Raw genomic sequence first — 19,794 nt, 5'->3', positions numbered from 1 at the left:
AGTATTCACCCTTCACTGCACCATCACATTGTAGGAGCACCATGGATCTTGATCCATCAATTTTCACTGTTTTTACATTCCAATCAGATTTGGTATATTGATTTAAAAAAGAGTTTGACTTCCTAAAGAATAAAGAAGCGCTTCTCTACTATAATCAGTTGGAGTAAGACCATGGTCCTGATGGAGGAGGTGTTAATCCGTCCCAAATGTGCCATATTATGAGTTCCATAGGATATAATGGACTCGTAATACGGCTGGTGGTATATCCGTCACTTTACCGTCACTTTTGGGACGGAGTAACACCTCCTCCAAAGTTGTAATCATGCCCCATATCTTTTGGAAGGGAGATTTTTCTTTGCTGTTGGAGTGTAGGCTTATACTCCCTCCCACGGACCAAGTCTTTGTATTACAAATAAAAATACAGCATTCTTGGGGATGGGAGCTCTTAGACCTGACAGCCTTATGGTGGTCACCACTAACTTTTTGCCTGCCTCCCTCCACTTTTTGTTAACAGTTTTTGCCGGTTTTATGACTCTGCGCACTTAACACTGCTAACCAGTGCTAAAGTGCATATGCTCTCTCCCTTAAAACCTGGTGACATTGGTTCCTACCCAATTGGCCTATTTAATCTACTTGTAAGTCCCCAGTAAAGTGCACAACATGTGCCCAGGGCCTGTAGATTAAATGCTACTAGTGGGCCTGCAGCACTGATTGTGCAACCCACATAAGTAGCCCCTTAACCATGCCTTAGGCCTGCCATTACAAGGCCTGTGTGTGCAATTTCACTGCCACTTAACTTGCCATTTAAAAGTACTTGCCAAGCCTTAACCTCCCCCTTTTCTACATATATGTCACCTTTAAGTGAGGCCCTAGGTAACCCGTAGGGCAGGGTGCTACGGAGGTAAAAGGCAGGACATGTACCTGTGTACTTTATATGTCCTGGTAGTGTAAAACTCCTAAATTTGTTTTACATTGCTGTGAGGCCTGCCCCTTTCATAGGCTAACATTAGGGCTACTCCTCATATACTGTTTGAGTGGTAGATACTGATCAGAAAGGAGTAACAAGGTCATATTTAGTATGGCCAGAATGGTAATACAAGATCCTGCTGACTGGTGAAGTTGGATTTAATATTGCTGTGTAAGAAATGCCACTTTTAGAAAGTGAGCACTTCTCTGCACTTGAATCCTTCTGCTCCTTACAATCCACGTCTAGCTGGGTTGGTTGACAGCTCCCTTATGCATTTCACTCAGACAACCCCAAACACAGGATGCTCAGTAACACCTGCACACATCTGCATACTGAATGGGTCTTCCTGGGCTGGGAGGGTGGAGGGCCTGACACTTACATGTCAAAGGACAGTGGCCTGCCCTCACACAATGGACTGCCACACCCCCTACTGGGACCCTGGCAGACAGGATGGAACTGAAAGGGGACCTTGTGCACTTCAAAGCCACTCTTTGAAGTCTCCCCCACTTCAAAGGCACATTTGGGTATTAAAACAGGGCCTCTGACCCTACCAACTCAGACATTTCTGGTCCTGAACCTGCAACCTGTCAAGAGGAACTGCCTGGCTGCCCAAAGGACTCACCTGACTGTTTTTCTGCAAAGGACTTCTGCCCTGCTGTTGCCCTGCTGCCTTGCTGCCATCTGACTCTGCTGAGAAGTGCTCTCCAAGGGCTTGGATTAAGCTTGCCTCCCGTGGGAGGTGTTAATCCCAAATGTGACGGATATACCACCAGCCGTATTACGAGTTCCCTAGGATATAATTGACTCGTAATACGGCTGGTGGTATATCCGTCACTTTACCGTCACTTTTGGGATGGATTAACACCTCCTCCAAAGTTGTAATAACCCCCTTTGTCTCTGTAAAGAACTCCTTGTGCAGCGAAAATCAAAGCACAGCCTGCCGTAACCGACGCACAGCCTGCACCGCGGTGAGAAAATCACTGCATGGCAAACCGGAACGACGCAGCCTGGCTTCCCGAGTGGAGATCGACGCAGCGCCAGTGTTGCAACCGTAACTTCGATGCACGGCCCACTGGATCGACACATTTCCGAGCTTGAACGACGCAGCCTAACTTCCTGCAAAGATGAATCAACGCAGCGCCTGCTGTGCGACAGAAATTTCCCTGCATCGCCCACCAGATCGACGCAGCTCCTGTGACTTCGTCCTGCACGCCCAGGATTTTTCTGCATCGTTGCCGTGGCGTCTAAATACCCCACAACCCAGAGAGGATCCAAGCCTGCATGTCAGAAATCTACGCAAAGCCCTTGTTGCATGGAAAAGTATTGATGCATCGTCTGTGTGCGCCCGGAGAAACCGATGCACACCTCCCTGTTTTCCACGCATCTCCTCATCTGAGGTCCTTTGTGGATAATTTAGATGCAAACCAGGTACTTTGTGCTTGCAAGAGACACTTATTGCTTTTTAAGAACTACAGACTCTTTTTATCATTTTGCAAAGTGATATTATAATGTGTACTGCATTTAATCAGATAAATATTCTATATTTTTCTATACCTGCGTGGTGTATTTTGTGGAGACCAACCCATCACTAATTCCAAGGCTGGCATCCACTTGATGGTCTCTTTAGCCTGTAAAGAGGCCTCATGGCCTGCACAATTTTTAATTGATCCCTGTCCTCAGCCATAAACATACTGGGGTTACTGCTGTGGTGGAGGCACAGCCTGGTGATGTATATATGCTGGATATCCTTGGAAAGGTCTGGTTTCTGAGGAAAGTTTTGAGCAGGAGTTTAAAGCTGCAAAGAATGTACTGAGCCTCTTGTTTTCTTCACAGAAAGTGAGGGCAGAATCAACCTTTTTGCCAAAGAGGCAGAAGCCATCATAAGGGATTTCCATTACAGATGTCTTAAAGTCTCCAGAAAAGCCAGTCAATTACATCCATGTGTGCCATCGCAGCATCACACTAGTGACCACCATGTGCACCAGGCAGTCAGTAGTATACAGACCAGCCCTAATGATACACTTAGCCACAACCTGGCCATCTTGAATAGTTTGAGCCAAAGAGATCTGACACTCCTCCGGGACAGATGGCAGGATCTCGCTGGTCATGTCCTAAAGGACATGCTTATCACATCCTAAGAGGCAGACTGCATTTATTGACCTTAATATCAAAATAGCGGGAGAGAACATCCACTTCCCAAATGCCACAAATGAATTCCACTCCTTATCTGGAAGGGTTGTGGAGAATGCATCAGAGTTTACTTTGCTGGTGGAAGCTTGAACCGCCAACCTCTCATTGGCTAGGCGGAGGGTACGAAAGTCTGGGTCTCTCTCCATTGTTCTATGGTGCCAGGCTACCTACGTGTTCACCAGTAAGTATGAGCAATGCTTCGCTTAAGTATCAATAAGGGTGTCAGTCCAGGCATCATTAAATGGAACCAATGGCTCAGATGAGGTTATCCTAGGGTGTGAATCCACAGTCAGAGGTGGTAAATCATCCCAATTGTTATCATCATCATTATTAGCCTGAGCCAATGGAGTTGAAGCCTCCGAGGATAGCCTTGAGAAAGAGGAAGTGTTTTGTCAGAAGTGTACACTAACCAGGTGTGCTGGAGTAGATTCAAAGCACAACCTTGGCCGAGGTTGAAGCAGATTCAGCTAGAGGTAAGTCCCTGAACTCAGCAAAGGATCGACCTCCGTCACTGCATCAGTGGTGAAGGAACTGCCACATATCTTCGATCTGGAATAGAAGCCAGAATCAGAGTTGGTGTGAAACAGGAGGCAATTTGAAGGGGTGCAATTTGCACTGAGGACTGAGCCACCAGCGATAACCACCTGGAGGCTCCTGCCGATCACTGGGGTCCGAAGGCATGCTAGAGGTAGCCAGAAGAGTGTCAAATGTACATAACATGGCTTCTTTAAAGCCTTGATTAGTTGTGGCATTGCAGATGGTCCGGGAAAGGTGGTTGCTACAGGATCATGTGAGGCATCATCACTGCGGTCAGGCATCGGGAGGCACCTTGATCTGTTCTAAACTTATCTATGGACAGAGAGTGGTGGGTTTGGTTCAAGTCCTGCTTCAACTTCTCATACTTTTTGGATTAGAATTCAGGCTTATCATATGATGTGACCCGCAAAGAGGCCCTGCTGCAAGAGTGCCCTTGAGACCAGTAGCAAATGTGCCACCTCAACTTGGAGCAAGAGATGGTCTTGCATCACGTCCATGAGATCTTTTGGTATTCTGCAACATACAGTTTAGCTTCACGGACTCAAATTGCCTTCAAGTGCATGAGGGCACATTTTTGAAGTCATGCCCCAAACCCAAAGGTCAGAGGCATGCCTTATGTGGGTCTGTCCCAGACATCTGTTTCCAGCAGTCAGGGTATGGGTGGAACCTAGAAGTCTTCAGAGAGATGGGGCGACACTGTTGCCCTGTATACTGAAAAATATTTTTCAAGGAGTTCATCAACCAACAAAAGGGGAGTGGAGCTCTAGATTACTTCTGGTGCAGAACAAAATCAATGCGGAGATATCTGACACCACCTAGCACTACGCCGGAGCACTGCTGCACAGATCCAGTCTGGCGTATGAGGAATAGTCTAAAGGTGAGGAATCTGCGGTTAGAAGTATCCATCAGGGAAACATAGTAAGCAATACATTTTTACTGTAATAGTAAAGTAATGTTTGTTTTTCTCAAGTAAATAAAGACAAATTAAGAATACTATTCTCGGATCTATAGGGAAAGGGAGTTACTCATGCCACCTCAGAGGCAAGCAATTGAGATTTAGACACCACAAGGAGCACAAAAAAGAGGCTGTTGGAAACGTCAATTCAACCAGCCTCAAAAGAGAAGAGTATGTTACACAGCACTCCAAGCCTGGCAACAAACTAGCAGAGTATGCTAAACAACCTAATATTGGGCATCTAAAGAGCAAAGGTTGCTAAAGTCACCCAAATACCACCTGTAGGAAAGAAGAGAAAGTGTTACACATCACAGACTTTCTTTAAAAGCTGCATTTATTCTGAGCAACAAAGGGCTTTCAGGGCACAAATTCAGTTCATTTTGTTCCAGATAAGTGAGCTTATAGGGAGTTTTACTGTGGGGAACACTACATATAAAAGTTCTGGAGGAGAGGTACCACCAGTAGAGTTATACTGCAACAGAAAATAGTAGACAGAAAGGGAGGATATATGGGGCATGGCTTGCCATGGGGCTCAAGACTGGCAGAAAAGGGGAACACTAATTAGAATTCATAGGTGACATCTAAGAGGATTCACTACTGATCAGGCTCAGACAGCCTAAAGCAGCGCAAATGGTCTGGGAAACCTTGAGATCGAGATCAACCATCATTGGGGTCTTCCAAAGCAAAGACACCTATAAGAAATGGGTGTTTGAGGGACTCTAGGTGTTAGGGAGATTTTTAATTTTATTCTTTGCACCACAGTGGTAACAGTAGGGCTACATAAATGCATAGCCATGTTAATGGCTGTAATCATACCATACAACTTACTGTGGCTAGCCCCCTCCCATAGTCGCTGTCGCTACTGAAACCCTGAGGCCCCTTAAAGCCATTCCAGTATGTTGCACAAACCAGGGTGATGCCTGACAGATTGACCTTGCAGCCATGGGCCTGGCTGAAACCCCACTGGATCACCTGTGCTTAATCGCCCTACAAGCCAGACTTTCCACTCCCAAAATCCCTCACTACAAAAAGGATAAAGAGATGGTGTCAACAGCAGCCTTTTCTACCTCCTTTCCTGGCACTCTTAGCACATACTCCCATGGTTCACCTCTGGTATCTCTTTTATTGCCATCCATTTTCTCTCAGTTTCACCTCTGAGATCAGCATGGAGGGGACCATGCTGTCTGTAGTGTGTGACGTACAAGGCACTAACAAAATATAACCATATCCAATAATATATAAACATACCATTATCATCATTATCATCAGATCAACCCATATTTACAAGTCTACCTGTTTGAAGATGGCTGTACAAATAGTGCACACCCAACACAGACTCAGGCTGATCACAGAGGTCACTCTGCAGGTGGAGCGCCCTTTGGGTGGAGTTTCAGACTTGGACATCAGTTTAATGAACAGGACTAGCGGGATGGAAGCAAATGATGAAACCTCAGGACGCGGTAAAAGCAATCTGTAGAACAGAAGGAAGTAGAGCAGTGAAAGCTAAGCAGTGATTTAAATAATCAACTAATGTGACACATGACCAGAGCAAGCAAATAATTTGGGTAGTCTGACACAAACATAGGTCCACTGAGGTAGGCTAGAGCAAACCAGGATTTTCATGAATTTCTGTATACATGAAATGAATCTAAACAGAAATTATTCATGCAGTCGGTTGACATTCTGATGGTGTACACGATGATCCAGCCCACTGGACCCCATATTGAACAACACTGTGTTAAATTAACTCAGCCTATGGAAAACCTCCTCAGGACTTTCTCACTATCCTCCCTGCCTAAACGTCATCTCCATCCAATCAATCACTAATGATGTTTATACCGCACACACCGCACTGCTGCAGATGTCTTCTTTTCCAAGGTGCAGTGATTAATTAATGTGCTTACCGTGGCTGTTCACTCGGCATGAACCTCAGTATGGTGAAGGAGCTGCACACCAAGTACCTGCAGTATACCTTTTTTGCTCTGAAAGGTAAAAAACATAAAAACATCAGAAATGGAACCCAAAAAGGGAGGTCACAGCTCGTTCAAGGGACTTCAAGTGGATATTGAAACAGAAGGATAGGGGTTAGGCAATGTTTCACTCATACAGACAATGGGACATAATTTCCTCCTTTGTATTTAATATGGTGACATGTTCCCCCGGGCATAAAAAGTACCACCTACTCACAGCAGTATCACTTGTGCATTCAGTATATCCGCATCTCACCCTTAATATGTATAGGACATCTTTTCCATGCCCTAACACACCCTTGTGCATTTTCCTTCCTTTGATGTTTATTTACCAAGAACATTTAAATTTTTAACACAGAGAGCAGGAGTGGGGGCTGTCTCTAAGAAAAGAGATATAACACACTTGTGAGGTGATTAAAAGTTCGTCAGCAGAAGCACTGTCATGAAGAGAAAGGGCTCCTTCCCAATAAAAATCAGTGTTACGGTTCAGTAGAGGTTGGGACACTGCTAGGATGTCTACAATGGAGCCTGTACTGGGTCTGGCGTTGGGAACCTTTGACTGGTAGCTCATCCACCACAGGTCCACTGACATGTATATGTCAGTACAGCAGTCCTTCTGATGTAAATGTTTCCTGCCCTTTCCTACCCTGCATGGTGGACCAGAGAAGGAAACATGCGCGAGCAACAGTTAGTTTGTGTGAAGTGAAAACTCCCTACACATCAGGGCACCTTATTTTTTTCTACTGCAGGAGTTTGTCTAGGCAAATAAAATAGATATGTCAGGCAACCACCAAGACATGATGGCCAACAGCAAAGCAGTTTGACAGGTGAGTCTCTTGTATGATCCGGATAACTTTTGCCATCAACATGACAGTGAAATGTCATGTCATGTAGCAAAGGATGTGCTGCCGTAGTATGCTGGATGAGATGGTGTGGAATTCTAACCAGGAGCCCCTGTGGAAATACTACAAGCATCCACTGAACTGAGGTGATTTCCTCCCAGTGAAGGTGGAAATCCTAAAGTCTTCCCCTTGCAGGTGTTTTCTTTTTTGAAAATGTGGGACATCTCGGGGGATGACTTCTACTGCATTTGCAAGTGCGACCTGTGCATCTCACTTAGGCACCTCAAGGGCTTCTTATACCAAAAGGTAAAGCAGAACTTGCAGAGGGTCTTGTCATGGTCAGGGGAGAGGCAAAGTTTGCAGACACCATGCTTGTCTGCCCATGGGTATTCAGCATTGCACTTTGGCAAGACTGAGATTGGAAGGGTGTGCTTTCCATAGCCCCATTCCTGTCTGCTTTTTCTGGAGCGAGCTCTATGGGGATTGAGGTAGACTCGAATGAACCTGGGCTGCCAGGCACCAAAGCAGTACACAGAAGTAGAACGTGTCATATTAAGGGAACCGTGGAATACAGGTTAATCTAGCAATGATTATTATCTGAGGTGTCAATCTCGAAGGATGGAGATAGGCATGACAAGCTGTGAGTAGAGCATCAATCTCTAAGTCCGTGCTGAAAACGTATGAACTCAATAGTAGAACAAAAAAAAGAAAAAAAGAAAAACCTAAGGTGGAGTTGGTGTCCAAGCACATTATGGACCACCAAGTCACACCACATCCTGTCACTCAAAGCTGCATTGAAGCAAACAAGTTGTGATGTCTGCGCCCAACAATAGATGGTAGAAATATGCAGAGCATGCATTTCTACCACCACATGTTACAAATGAACAAGTATAGAATCCTTACCTAGAGAACTTCATCAGACTGAATCCAGAATTTTTCATATCAATTGCTCCTGCAGGCTGACAAGTGGCATCATCTGTCTGTGCTGTGGCCAGGTACTACCTCCAGAAGTGATGAGATGGAATCATTTGTAGAGCTGACAATAATTTTCCCTTGAAGTCTTCCTCTCCATCATGATGCGGAGCAGCTTAAATCATTAAGAAGAATGACAGTGTGCCACATCTATCCTTTTTAGAACACTAAGGGAGGCTGGTGAGGACTCAGGGTAAGACAGAGTATCCACAAGAAAGAGCATACTTTTTTCTGATAGATACTTCGAACCACAGATTCCTCACTCTGTGATTAGATACCATAACAGCGCACACCAACACCTGGAGGTTCTAAGGAGTGGAATTCATACCAGGCAGAACATCTACCGGAAGCAACTATCAAATGTCCTGAAATCAGTCCATTGCCACGAAGTGCAGATGTTGGGTGTGTTGGAGTCAAGCAGAACAATAGTTGGTTCAATGTAGTTCATTCCAGAAGAAACAAAGGCAGCTGGCACGTGTTTCGTTAAAGACAACTTTTTCAAGGCTGCAAAATTAACACCAAAAGACCAAGATAGGTATGCATGGAAATGTATAAACAATTAGTGACTTCAAAACAAGTTACGTGCATCCCAAAGTGCAAAATACACACAAGGCTACAATCAAACAGTTTTCACCATGAGCTGGTATGCATCAATACAAGATAATCAACAAATCCAGTGTGAGTAATATAGAGGACACTATAACAATGCAAAGAAGGAAAGAACAATAGGAGAATCACATTAGTGGGCGAAAATGAACCAGGTAGTAAACACTCATGCTGGGTGTGGTCGTAAGTAGAGGTAACAAAAGAATACAAACAGTAGGGAAAGTCACCTGTTTGTATGAATAAATAACAGTGAAATATGTGCTCCCAGTGGAGTGGAATGGATGTCAATCCTCATGATAAGGTGTGCATTTGGCCTAAGGTAAATGAAGTAAAAAGAGAGTAAAGTCAATGCAGCGCAAAAACACAATAGGTATGTCAAGCACGAAAGTATAAGCTGTAGGAGCCAATATGAAGTATAAGCCATAAGTAAGAAATAAACATGAGGCGATGGAAAGAGATGCTTCAAGTGGCAGAAATGCTGTACTTGGAGTGGCATCCGTGGCCAGCCAGTGTAACAAAGTAGTCCTACAGGGAAAGCACAGGAGAGGCCATGATACGTCCCTAGAGCCTGTAAGCCGCAGTAAACAAACAATTGGTCAAACAAAGAAAAAGGGGATGGAAGTCACGTTAGGTAGGGGGGCACTAATGGGGAAAAGAATACGAGGACTTACCACACATGTATGTAGTCCCAAATGATTATAGGGTCCTCTCTATGACTCAAAATGGATTTCTTGATTTTGTTGGATTGATGCATATCGGCTCATGGTGACAACGGTTTTCTTGTAGCCTTGTGTGTATTTTGCACTGTGGTTCGTGTAACTTGTTTTGAAGGTACTAATTGATTATATATTTCTATGCATACTTATCTTGGTCTTTTGTTGTTAATTTTCCAGCTTCTGTCGTCTTTGATGAAACACGTGTTGATTGCCTTTGTTTCTTATGGAATAAACTACATTGAACAAACTATTGTTCTGCGTGACTCTAATACAACCAGCATCTGCACTTCGTGGCAATAGACTAATTTGAGGACATTTGATAGTTGCTCCCGGTAGATTCTCTTGTTGCATTTGTATGTAGGGTCTTTCTCTTAATTTACTGATGCTGTTGGTGGCTTGGTGTCATAACCGGCTGAGCATCGTGTTCAACAATTGTAGCTAATACGTGGTACTTGTGGGAAGTAAGGCAGTGTGTGTACCACAGTCACCTACTTCACTGCCAATTTACCTCACACCAGGAAGTCCTGCAAGTCTGAGCGGATGAAATGAACGCTTTTGCAAATTTCATTGTGGCAGTCTTAGCTCAGGCTAAGACATAGCTTGTTTTTATGCACAAGTTTGATCCACCTGGTCGAGGTTTGCCTCCAGACTCCCTTGTTCTCATAGAAGTGCAGAAGTCAGTCATCCAACCTATGATCCTTCATGCATTCCATGTAAAAAACAAAAACGTTTTGGGTTGAAATGGTGAAGCCTCTCTTTGTTAGATGGGTGCGGTGGAGCAAAAGAAGCAGTAAAGGTGATGGACTATTTGATGAGTAGGGGGGTGGGGGACAAAACATTTGTCAGAAAGGAATCACAAGTTGGTAGCACCAGTTGGCCTGCGAAGAAGGTCGTATATGGAAGTTACACTAAGAGCAGATGTAGCTCTCTAACACCATGCATAGAAGTAATTGTAATGAGGGATACCATCATGATGGTCAGCAATCTCAGACAGCAACTGTGCAGAGGCTTGAAGGGAGTGCACAGTGAGAACCAAAATATGGTCCTATTCAGGAAGAGGAATAGAAACAATACCGAACTGGCTGTACTGGGCATCAGGTGTTTCCCCGGGAGGCTGGAAGAGTGGGGGCCGCTTTTGTAGCAGTGCTGCAGTTCTAAAAGCACTGCAGAGTTCCTTGTATATCCAACAGTTTTCAGGCAGGTGCCAAGATAACTCTGGTATTTAATTAACCTTCTGGAGAAAGATTTGGGTTTTGTCTAGGGGCAGCTTTGACTCAACTAAGGTAGAGCAGAGGGTTAGTATGCCTGTGGGAATTAACATGTACTATGTAGATCACAGAACAGCATTTTATGTGCATAGCTCAGTGGAATACTGCTTTTGTCACAGAGCTCATTTTGGTACTGTGCAGTTCATAAGTTACAATCATTATCTAGCACAGTGAGCTATGAACTGCCATCAAACAGATGCATGCAAAGTACATGGTACAAGTTCGAAAGTTTTTTTTCCCCAGTCTTTGATTATCCTAATTTTGCTAAAAAGGGTTTGTTTGGGTAGAAATAAATTGTTATTAGTAAAGTCAACCCTAACCACTGTGTAACATTCTGAATCCTGTGTTTATGCTTCCCCAGACCAAGCACTCTAAACAAATGCCTACCAGTATGGATGACATGTGGATCCTACACCTTGTAGTCCCCTTTGTCAACATTTATAAACACTGATTTACATATGTGCGATTCATTGTCTTTGTATGTGTGTATGATGTAAACTACTCCAACGCCCTACGCTGGTAAGAGATGTGCTAAAACACAAATTAAATACATGTGAGAGAGGGGCTATGGAGAGATTAGAGCACTGTTAGAGGGTGATGGTGAGGGAATCATTGAAGAGGCCCAATAAAGATTGCTGGATCATGGTGCACTATAAGGTCATCATTAAATATGCTTTAAAAACGAATACAATTGAATATATGATGAAAAAAAGTGTTGTAGAATGCACCGTTTTTGCCATTTGCCCGGGCTGCTTTGGGTTCCCAGTACGGCTTTGAATAGGAATAATAAAGGGTGCATGATGGAACATTAATGTTCACCCTTTTAAGAAGTGCATCACAACAGGTGACTTGCATGAGAAAGGATAGCCTGCAAATGCAGAAAGCACCGACAACCCTTAACAGTACCCAACACAAAATCATAGAAAAAACAAACCACAAAATATCCAACAGTTTGGCCTGAAGAGGGTCAACTTGACAGTCTCCACATCAGGCCACAATCTTTAATGGCCACAATAAATAGATTTGGTAGGTGGATGTTTAGTTGCAAGAATAACATCCACTACTTCAGCAGGTAAATCAAAGCTGCTGAGTTGGCGGCACTCAATCTCCAAGCATGGAGCTGTGGGTGCAGGACCCTGCCCTGCTGCTGAAACAGAGGGTCCCCTCAAAGAAGCAGAGAGATCACAGGACAAATGTTCAGGCTCAACATTCTCACCCTTTGACTGAATCTAGAGCTATCAAAATGATCTGAGCCTGGTCCGTCCTGAACTCGGTACAAGAGAGGCAGAAGCAGAAAGGAGTTCAGGAGACTGGTATCCCATTGCATGCAAAATGCATCTCAGAGGGAACCTCTTGGTGGAACCTACAGTTTGTAATGTTTGCAAAACGCATATGCTGCGGTGGCAAAAAGATCCAGATGTGGAGGGGCCTGAAAGGCTTGATGCAACAATCAAATATTACAATTAGGCTGATTCCTCCCTGTTTTGTGGACACAGCAAAACAACAGGAGTAACATCCCCTACTCCCCTCTGGTCTGAAGTCATCACCATGGCCCCTTTGGCTAGTAGAGACTAAACTTCATGCACAAGAATGCAGGCATGATCTGCTGAAATCTGAACAAAAACAGGAACGATGTGAGGAGAAACAGATGCAAATGGATGGGCGTAGCCATGTTGAATTACCTTCACCATTCAATACTCAGACGTTACAGCACACCAGCAGGCTATAAAGAAACAAATCCTGCTCCCTTACCATTCGCGCATGGCAGTGGGAATCAATGCTGTCTGGCAGCAGCTGTGGCAGGCAGGGGAAGAGGAGGATGACTGCTGTTCACATCTGCATGAACTACAAAAATGGCTGAACAAGCTTTTCTGCCTCTGGCGGTTGACAAGAAACAGGTAATAGCACATCTGTCCCAGAGGAATTCCAGTGCCGAATCAGACATTTCACAAAATAGCCTGTACCATCAAATGGTATATCCATATAAGATGGCAGCAGGTCACCAGAAAATTCTTTGGCGTGCATCCAGGCAAAATGCCTGACCACAACACTGGTGTCCACAGAGAAAACCACACAGTCTGCCATGTTGTGACCGGTCCTTAACTGTGTTCCCTTCCATCTTCGATTGTCTGAGCAAAAGTGTTCCTGAATTTGCCAAGAGCAAGCTGGCCATATGCCAAAAAGGGTGTGTACATCCTAGAAGGGTAATTGTGTCCTGTGACCTCAGGACCAAGCTAGAAGAATAATGAAGTCATTTCATTTGGATTCCTTGTCATGCTTTAGGATTCACTTTGCTAATAGAAACTTAAATTACTACACTCTCTTGAGTTGGGTGCTAAGTCAAAAAGGGCAGGTCTCAGGGTGGGCCTATGATGCCTAGCTACTGGACAGCGTACTGGAGGAGCTAAACCCAGAGTAGACTAGGTAACCATCATGCTTTCTGTCATGGCGATGTTAAAAGGTAGTTTGGGTTCTGAGGTAGCAGGCCATATTGCAAGATTTCTCTTAGTAGGTTTCCTTTACTTTCTCTAGAAGGTAGTTAGAGGTCTGGCACCTCTGCTACTGTGAGGACTTTCTTCAGTCAGGGCTGCAATGGAGAGTGCAACAGGCAATGAGGGAGAGGCTGGTGTTCATCTCAAGTGGGGGACTGAGCCGAGGTAATCTCGTACAGAGTCATAGGCTTACCCTAGATCGAGTCACTATCGCCCTGAAAAGCTGCAGCATGGCTTTCCTAAACGCCTCCCTCTTCAGTGGATGATGGCACAGGAATCTTGGGGCAAAATCGGACAAACTTCGGAACAGACTTGAAGTCGGATGATAGCAATGGAGTCAAATCCTTGGAATGCCAACTTTGCGGCTTCTCCTTGCAGTGGGAGTGGTGAGATTGGGACGATTCGTGCCTGGACTGCTTGTGCGTTAAGCATGATTTGTACATCAACTTCTTTAAGATAGCCAAAAAAAAGTGTCTTGAAGCAAGACCAGAACGTTCAGGAGCTGGCATGCGACTTGGAGGGGTAGAGTGCCTGCTGTTTGGAGTACCACATACCCCGCTTTTTGTTTTCAGAGATGTACAATTTTGCTTCCCATTCCCCGATCGTCTTTGTGTGCATGAAGTAGCATTTATTGCAGGACTTCAAGTCATTCCAAAACACTAGAGAGAGACATTTCCTCATGACATTCCCTTGCTGAAACAAATAAAATTTTGAGGTGTGTGAAAAACCGAAAAAAGTCAAAAAGCACAAAAGAAAAGAATGGAAGATCAGTGCAGTGGGGTGCCACATATGTACAGCTCTGTGTCTTCACTTCTGGAGGTGGCGTATGGTCGAGGCCACTGAAATTACGTGAAGCTAGTTTGAACGGTTTGAAAGTTACTAAAAACGCAGAAATATGTGTTACTGCACAGTGGAAGGCCCTTTGCAAAGGTTGACTGGTCACCCTCCGGTTGCTTATTGCTGTATTTGGGTGTTAAACTGCAACTAATATGGTGCACCCAATGCCCAGACCGTGTGAACAAGAGAAATTAACAAAATAATGAAGTAATACTATCATAAAATGTGCTGCATCACGCCGCATAACTTGCATTTTCTTGTCACATTATTTACTCAGTGCTGCCACATAATTTGGCCCTTCCCTGCCCCAGAATTCCAGTGGCCCTATGTACGGTAACCACTGAGTCTGATGGTGTCACTTATCGATGCACCAGAGCAATTGCTAGGAAAATTTCCCAATCCACAATGAATTCTAGCAAAATTCACAACGTGAGACACAGGTAGTGAGATGGATCCATTAGAAACATTTTTGCACAATGATAAATCCTTAGGTGCAGGAAGAGGACAGTTTCTTCAGAAACTGCTAGACAGCTCTTAAGGTATGTAAGTTAGCTTATTATGATTCCAGAATGTATATGGGAAAGTAGGAATTACTTGTTTTAAGTTTCAGTATTTGAAATCAAGAATATGTGTCAAAACTGTTATCTTAATGATGATCAATTGCTGACACCTATGTCTTTTCCACTGTCCATCGGAACACCAAGCCTGAGAGGACGTTCTGGGAACACATGCATGCGGGAGCCATGATGCTATGTGATCTGATTAATGCGAACGGAATTGACTGAACAGCAGAAATGGTGTCCAGACAGCAGTTAGTGCCTTCTATGTCTTCACACACACACAGAACACTTTAGGAAGTATATTTAGTGGTTGATTGAAGATGCAGTGCCTATATGGTTGGGAGCCAATTTAAGCCCTAACAACCTAAAAAAGACGCGGCGACTGTGAAGAAGTTTTCAGTGCGTGAGTGTTGATGACGTATGAGCGTTTCGAAAAATGTGTATTGTAGTGATTTACAGAGCACTACTTTGATTCAGTGGTCTGAGGTGCATAGATATTTGTATCAAGTTGTTACCAATCTCTTTATTATCAGAAAATAACACTTTCACTAGGAATTATTGTTTCTGAGTTGGAATAAATACTGAGGGCTGCCTCTTTGTTGTCTGTCTTGAGACCAGGGTTTAGATAAACACATAAGATTTTAATGTTGCCCTGACCTGCAGATAATCCCACTCTCATCTTCTACAGCCAGGAAGGGCATAAACGCTCCCACCTTCCTGTTTTGGGTGATAACAGATTCCGTGGCCAGATATTGTTTATTAATGTACTCCACCGTGTACAGGTAACTAGTCATAGTAGAGAGAGCTTCCTTGTGGTGACATAAGGAGGGTGCAGGTACCTTGAGATAATCATCTGAAGATTCTCAAAGTAAACCTTGGCTCCGGGCAATAACCCAAGAGGATAGGGCGCCATCGCAAGGTCCATGTATACATCCATTGAGCAGGAGGCATCTGAGGGGTCTTTCACCGTCACCTTTATGGAGAGATCCCAGGGCAGGAACACATCTGCAGGAGACAAAATAACAATCAGACATGAAATATATCTATGTATATGCAGACTGTCGGGCACGTGCAGCTGTTAGATTTTGCTGCTGGTATCTTCAACACTGGCAGAGCTTTCGGGCATCACCCTTGTTATTTTCTGAAAACTTCCAGCATTAGCACATCTTATGAGAGTGGTCCAGAGAACTCTTTGCTCACAACCCGTAGGCCCATTAAAAACCCAATATTTTCTCCACAGTGGTGTAATGACAGATGCTTAGTCAGTCACATCTGCGAATGAATGTATATTGTTTAGAAAGTGAAATCACATATTTTCTTACAGATAAAATGCCTGCTGAGAAAACCACTTAATTAATAATGAATAGCATGGAAGAGTCATGGGGCCAGGAGATGTCCTTGATTTAGCTCAAAAAGCTATTAATTCTTCAAGTAAATATGGCTACAAGGATGGAGAACGATTGTGAGCTACGCTGTCCAGGTTAGACCCTGAAACATATACACTTGGCAGATTAAAACCATGCACCTTTTCAGGGGTAAGAAACTCTACATGCATGCAATTACAATACAAAACATGTATGGAACATAATATAGAAAACCTCCAGACCCAAATTACATTTGTGACAGGTAGTACTTGTGCCTGATTTACTGTTTTGTGCACACATTTTGGCAGTAACATGTGCAAACAATATTTGCACCTGTTCCTGCATGAGTGAATTCACCATTTTCTACTTTGCTTTCACAGTACCTGCAAAAGAAACAAGCATTGGTAAATTAATTAGGTTTCGCCTATGTGACTTTAGCTTAGACACATTTCCCAGTCCCAGATATGTTATTTCTAGTCATTGATCTGGACCTCAAAATCTGAGAAGTAAGCAAAAACAGTAATCGACCTGGCATCATCCCTTACCAGAACCTACCGCTAACCCAGGCAATAATGAGCTGTGCCCGTTATGAGCAGCAGAAGCCTTCCCAGTTAAGAGGATAGAAAGTTCTCAGTAAACGGAGAGCGCTGCCTCTGCACATGGACTGATAGAAAGATGAAGCGCACATTGCGAGTACACTGGTGGGTGGGCGTGGGTAGGGTGCTGGGGGGGGGCTCTAATGGCCAGGAAGGGAGCTGGGCAGCTTGGCTGACTCGTAGCATGTCACTGGTGAAGCTGCCAGAGGTTGCCCACTTGGGACTTCTGCAGCTCCAGCGTTCGCACAGGATAAGAAGTGCCCCGGCCCTGTGGTAGCAAAACTGGGTGGAGTGATTCATCATCACATTCTCGCCAAAGGCTGCCAAGTGGACTTTTTTTTTATTAATTGTTTTCCACCAACTTGGATGTTAATATCAGATTGAGGGACCTCAGGAAAATCCTCTGCTATATAAGAGGCAGGCAGGAGCTGCAAATTGTTGTGATAGGGAAGCGGGCCAATCAAGGCTGGCAGTCAGCGGACATCACTGGGGTACAGCGGCTAATCATGTGGGATTTTTAGTTTGCTTACCTCAATATCCTCAGTGTGTCACCCAATATCTTACTGTCTGGACTCACTGCCAAGTGTAGAGCTGTAGGGACTGACAAGCGGCCCGCATAGTAGGAGATTGGTGGCGGCTCCTTAAATAACAGGCAGTCAGGATGTCCATCTGCTTGTCTAATGAGCTCTTTAAACTGCTTTTGACTCAGAGTGAATGAAGCACCACAGTAAGCCCTGTTTCCGCACAGCCATTTGATAGCAGTAGGTCTTCAGTATTTGCAGCCCTATCTTGCAGTTTACATATTCTATTTTTAGACACCATCGACTCTACAAAAAAGCGATAGAGTAACGTATGCATGAAATGAAAATAAGCACGCTTGAAATGCATGCAGCAATCAGGAGATTATGTAAGTGCTGTGCAGGCAATATATTTAAAAAGTTCCCCAAAAGTGGATGAAAACTGTACTTGGGCCTCTGGACACTGATAAGAGGAAATACGTGAGGAACAAGCATTGGAAAATGCAGGAAATATGTTACAGCCAATAGAAATGGAGGAAAAGTAAGTGGCACTCTCAGGAACCAATGATAAGCAAGGGGGTGGGATGAACGCCCCTTTCAATATATATATTAACAATAGATTTCAAAAGCACAGTGCAAGCGCCGTGCAGGAGAAATCTAAAAAAGAAAATGATCACAATTTGCACACAGATAAATTCAGCACTAGTTCCAGACAGTGTACAAATACTGTGCACGCTCATTTTAGGGCAGTCAACAGGGTGTAAATGACCATGCTAGTGTCTTTCAGTAATGATGAAACCCTATGAAGACCAAAAACACAATAGGCTAGAATGTTTTACATCTCTAGATAAAATGCTGCCATAGATGGTCAGTAGGCTCAAATGATGGTGCAAGAAAGACTTCACAGCACAAGAATTGCCTGAAACAGAATTCAAATTAAATATAAATTAACAAGGTTATCAATTACACAAACTTTTTGCTAACAGAAAAAAGACAAACGGGGTCAGTTGCAGGTCACAGGTATAAAGTTTCCTCTGGCACACTACAGATGTTTCCTGTGGGGGGCCTGGGGCAGTCAGTGGTTACTTAGAAGCATCCTGTGTGGGCACTTCCGTTTACCACTGGTGCAATCAATACTATAGCACTCCAATTACAAAATAAAGTTACTCAGTTTGGTTCTTCTGGGGTATGGAATTCGACCAGGAACCCTAAGAAGTGCTAGGGATTAGCAAACCTAATACAGGGTAACATAGTAAAAAACACCATCAACCCAATGCCTGAACAGAAAAGGACTGTGATTCAGAGGCAATATAAGCGGGAAAACATGATTTGCATCGAAGACCGAAGGATGGTACCATCTTTTGGGACTACAATATGATCCCGTAAGTGTTTCTACAGTTTACACACTAGGCCTTCAGTGTTTTATAACTGTTGCCCTAAATCCAATAATCTGCAATTGAGTCGACTTCAGACACTTCAGGACTCTTCATTTTACTATGTTTACTAATGAAGGAGCCATCAATTGGCTGGAGGTGTCAGAAAAAAAGTTTGCCCTTACGTTAATATTACTAGATCTCTCTTGTAATGATCTCTGCCTCAGGGTTGAAGACTGGACAGCTCATTGGACTGGAGGCCCAGCTGCTGAGTTTCCAGTTCAAAAGAAAAGAAGCACTTTGCTATAAAATATCACCACCCAAACATTAGGGGTCACACCTACGTAGAATCAATGGGAAAGAGTAAGATACCATGCATGTCAGTGTCCAAGTAAGTGGTGACTTGGGAACTAATGAGTATCCAAGAGGAAACAAGGTCAACTTTTTCAGAGACCACTTAAGGTCACAACTTGTCTCTACGTTCTGAAATGAGGATAGATCTAATAGTGGTTCAGCGTTCACTTTGGCATTCTGGCGCTAAGTTGCATATTGGAAACAGACAATATAGGTCAAGATTTTTTAGTGAGGTGGTACACTGACCGGTCCCCTTGCCTTCACCTGTTCCAATTCAGATTTGGATATTAGGAAGAAGAACTGTCAATAACTTTACATAGTGACATCACTGAAACCGTAAGGGTCAGAATGATGGTGAAAACGGTTTGGGAATTAGGATGACTGGATTCATTAAACAAGACTAGTCCAAACCGGGACAGTGATTACTCCACGCCATACTGTGACTGTGGTTCCTAACCTCCAAGTCTCTCTGAGTCATGGGGGGAGAGATACAGGCATCCTAAAGCTATGGAACGTCAGAATAGTATATACTTACTAGATGGTAAACAAAAGCATCTCTGATACTTCACGACTAAGACCATGCTTTTGTGAAGTCTTAAAAGTTTGTCATCTGGGGTGTGGAATCTCATGGCTCCTGGGAGTCCTGGTTCCATAGGGCATCCTCCATGCAGATCCAT

The 19,794-nt window shown here is 43.9% G+C and overlaps 1 protein-coding gene across 1 annotated transcript in view; it reads right to left on the bottom strand.

The window, feature by feature from the left end:
- CTC1 (CST telomere replication complex component 1) overlaps window positions 1-19,794 on the bottom strand; it is a 158,280-nt gene that overhangs the window by 29,797 nt on the left and 108,689 nt on the right. Inside the window, exons 18-20 of the mRNA XM_069216790.1 lie at window positions 15,752-15,917; window positions 6,554-6,631; window positions 5,943-6,120 (exon numbers count right to left, since the gene is read on the bottom strand). Of these exons, the coding sequence (XP_069072891.1) occupies window positions 5,943-6,120; window positions 6,554-6,631; window positions 15,752-15,917 (422 nt within the window). The remainder of the gene's footprint in view (window positions 1-5,942; window positions 6,121-6,553; window positions 6,632-15,751; window positions 15,918-19,794) is intronic.

Source organism: Pleurodeles waltl, chromosome 12 (assembly GCF_031143425.1).
Source record: "Pleurodeles waltl isolate 20211129_DDA chromosome 12, aPleWal1.hap1.20221129, whole genome shotgun sequence".
NCBI lineage: Eukaryota > Metazoa > Chordata > Amphibia > Caudata > Salamandridae > Pleurodeles > Pleurodeles waltl.
This window is presented reverse-complemented; position numbering and strand designations above follow the sequence as displayed.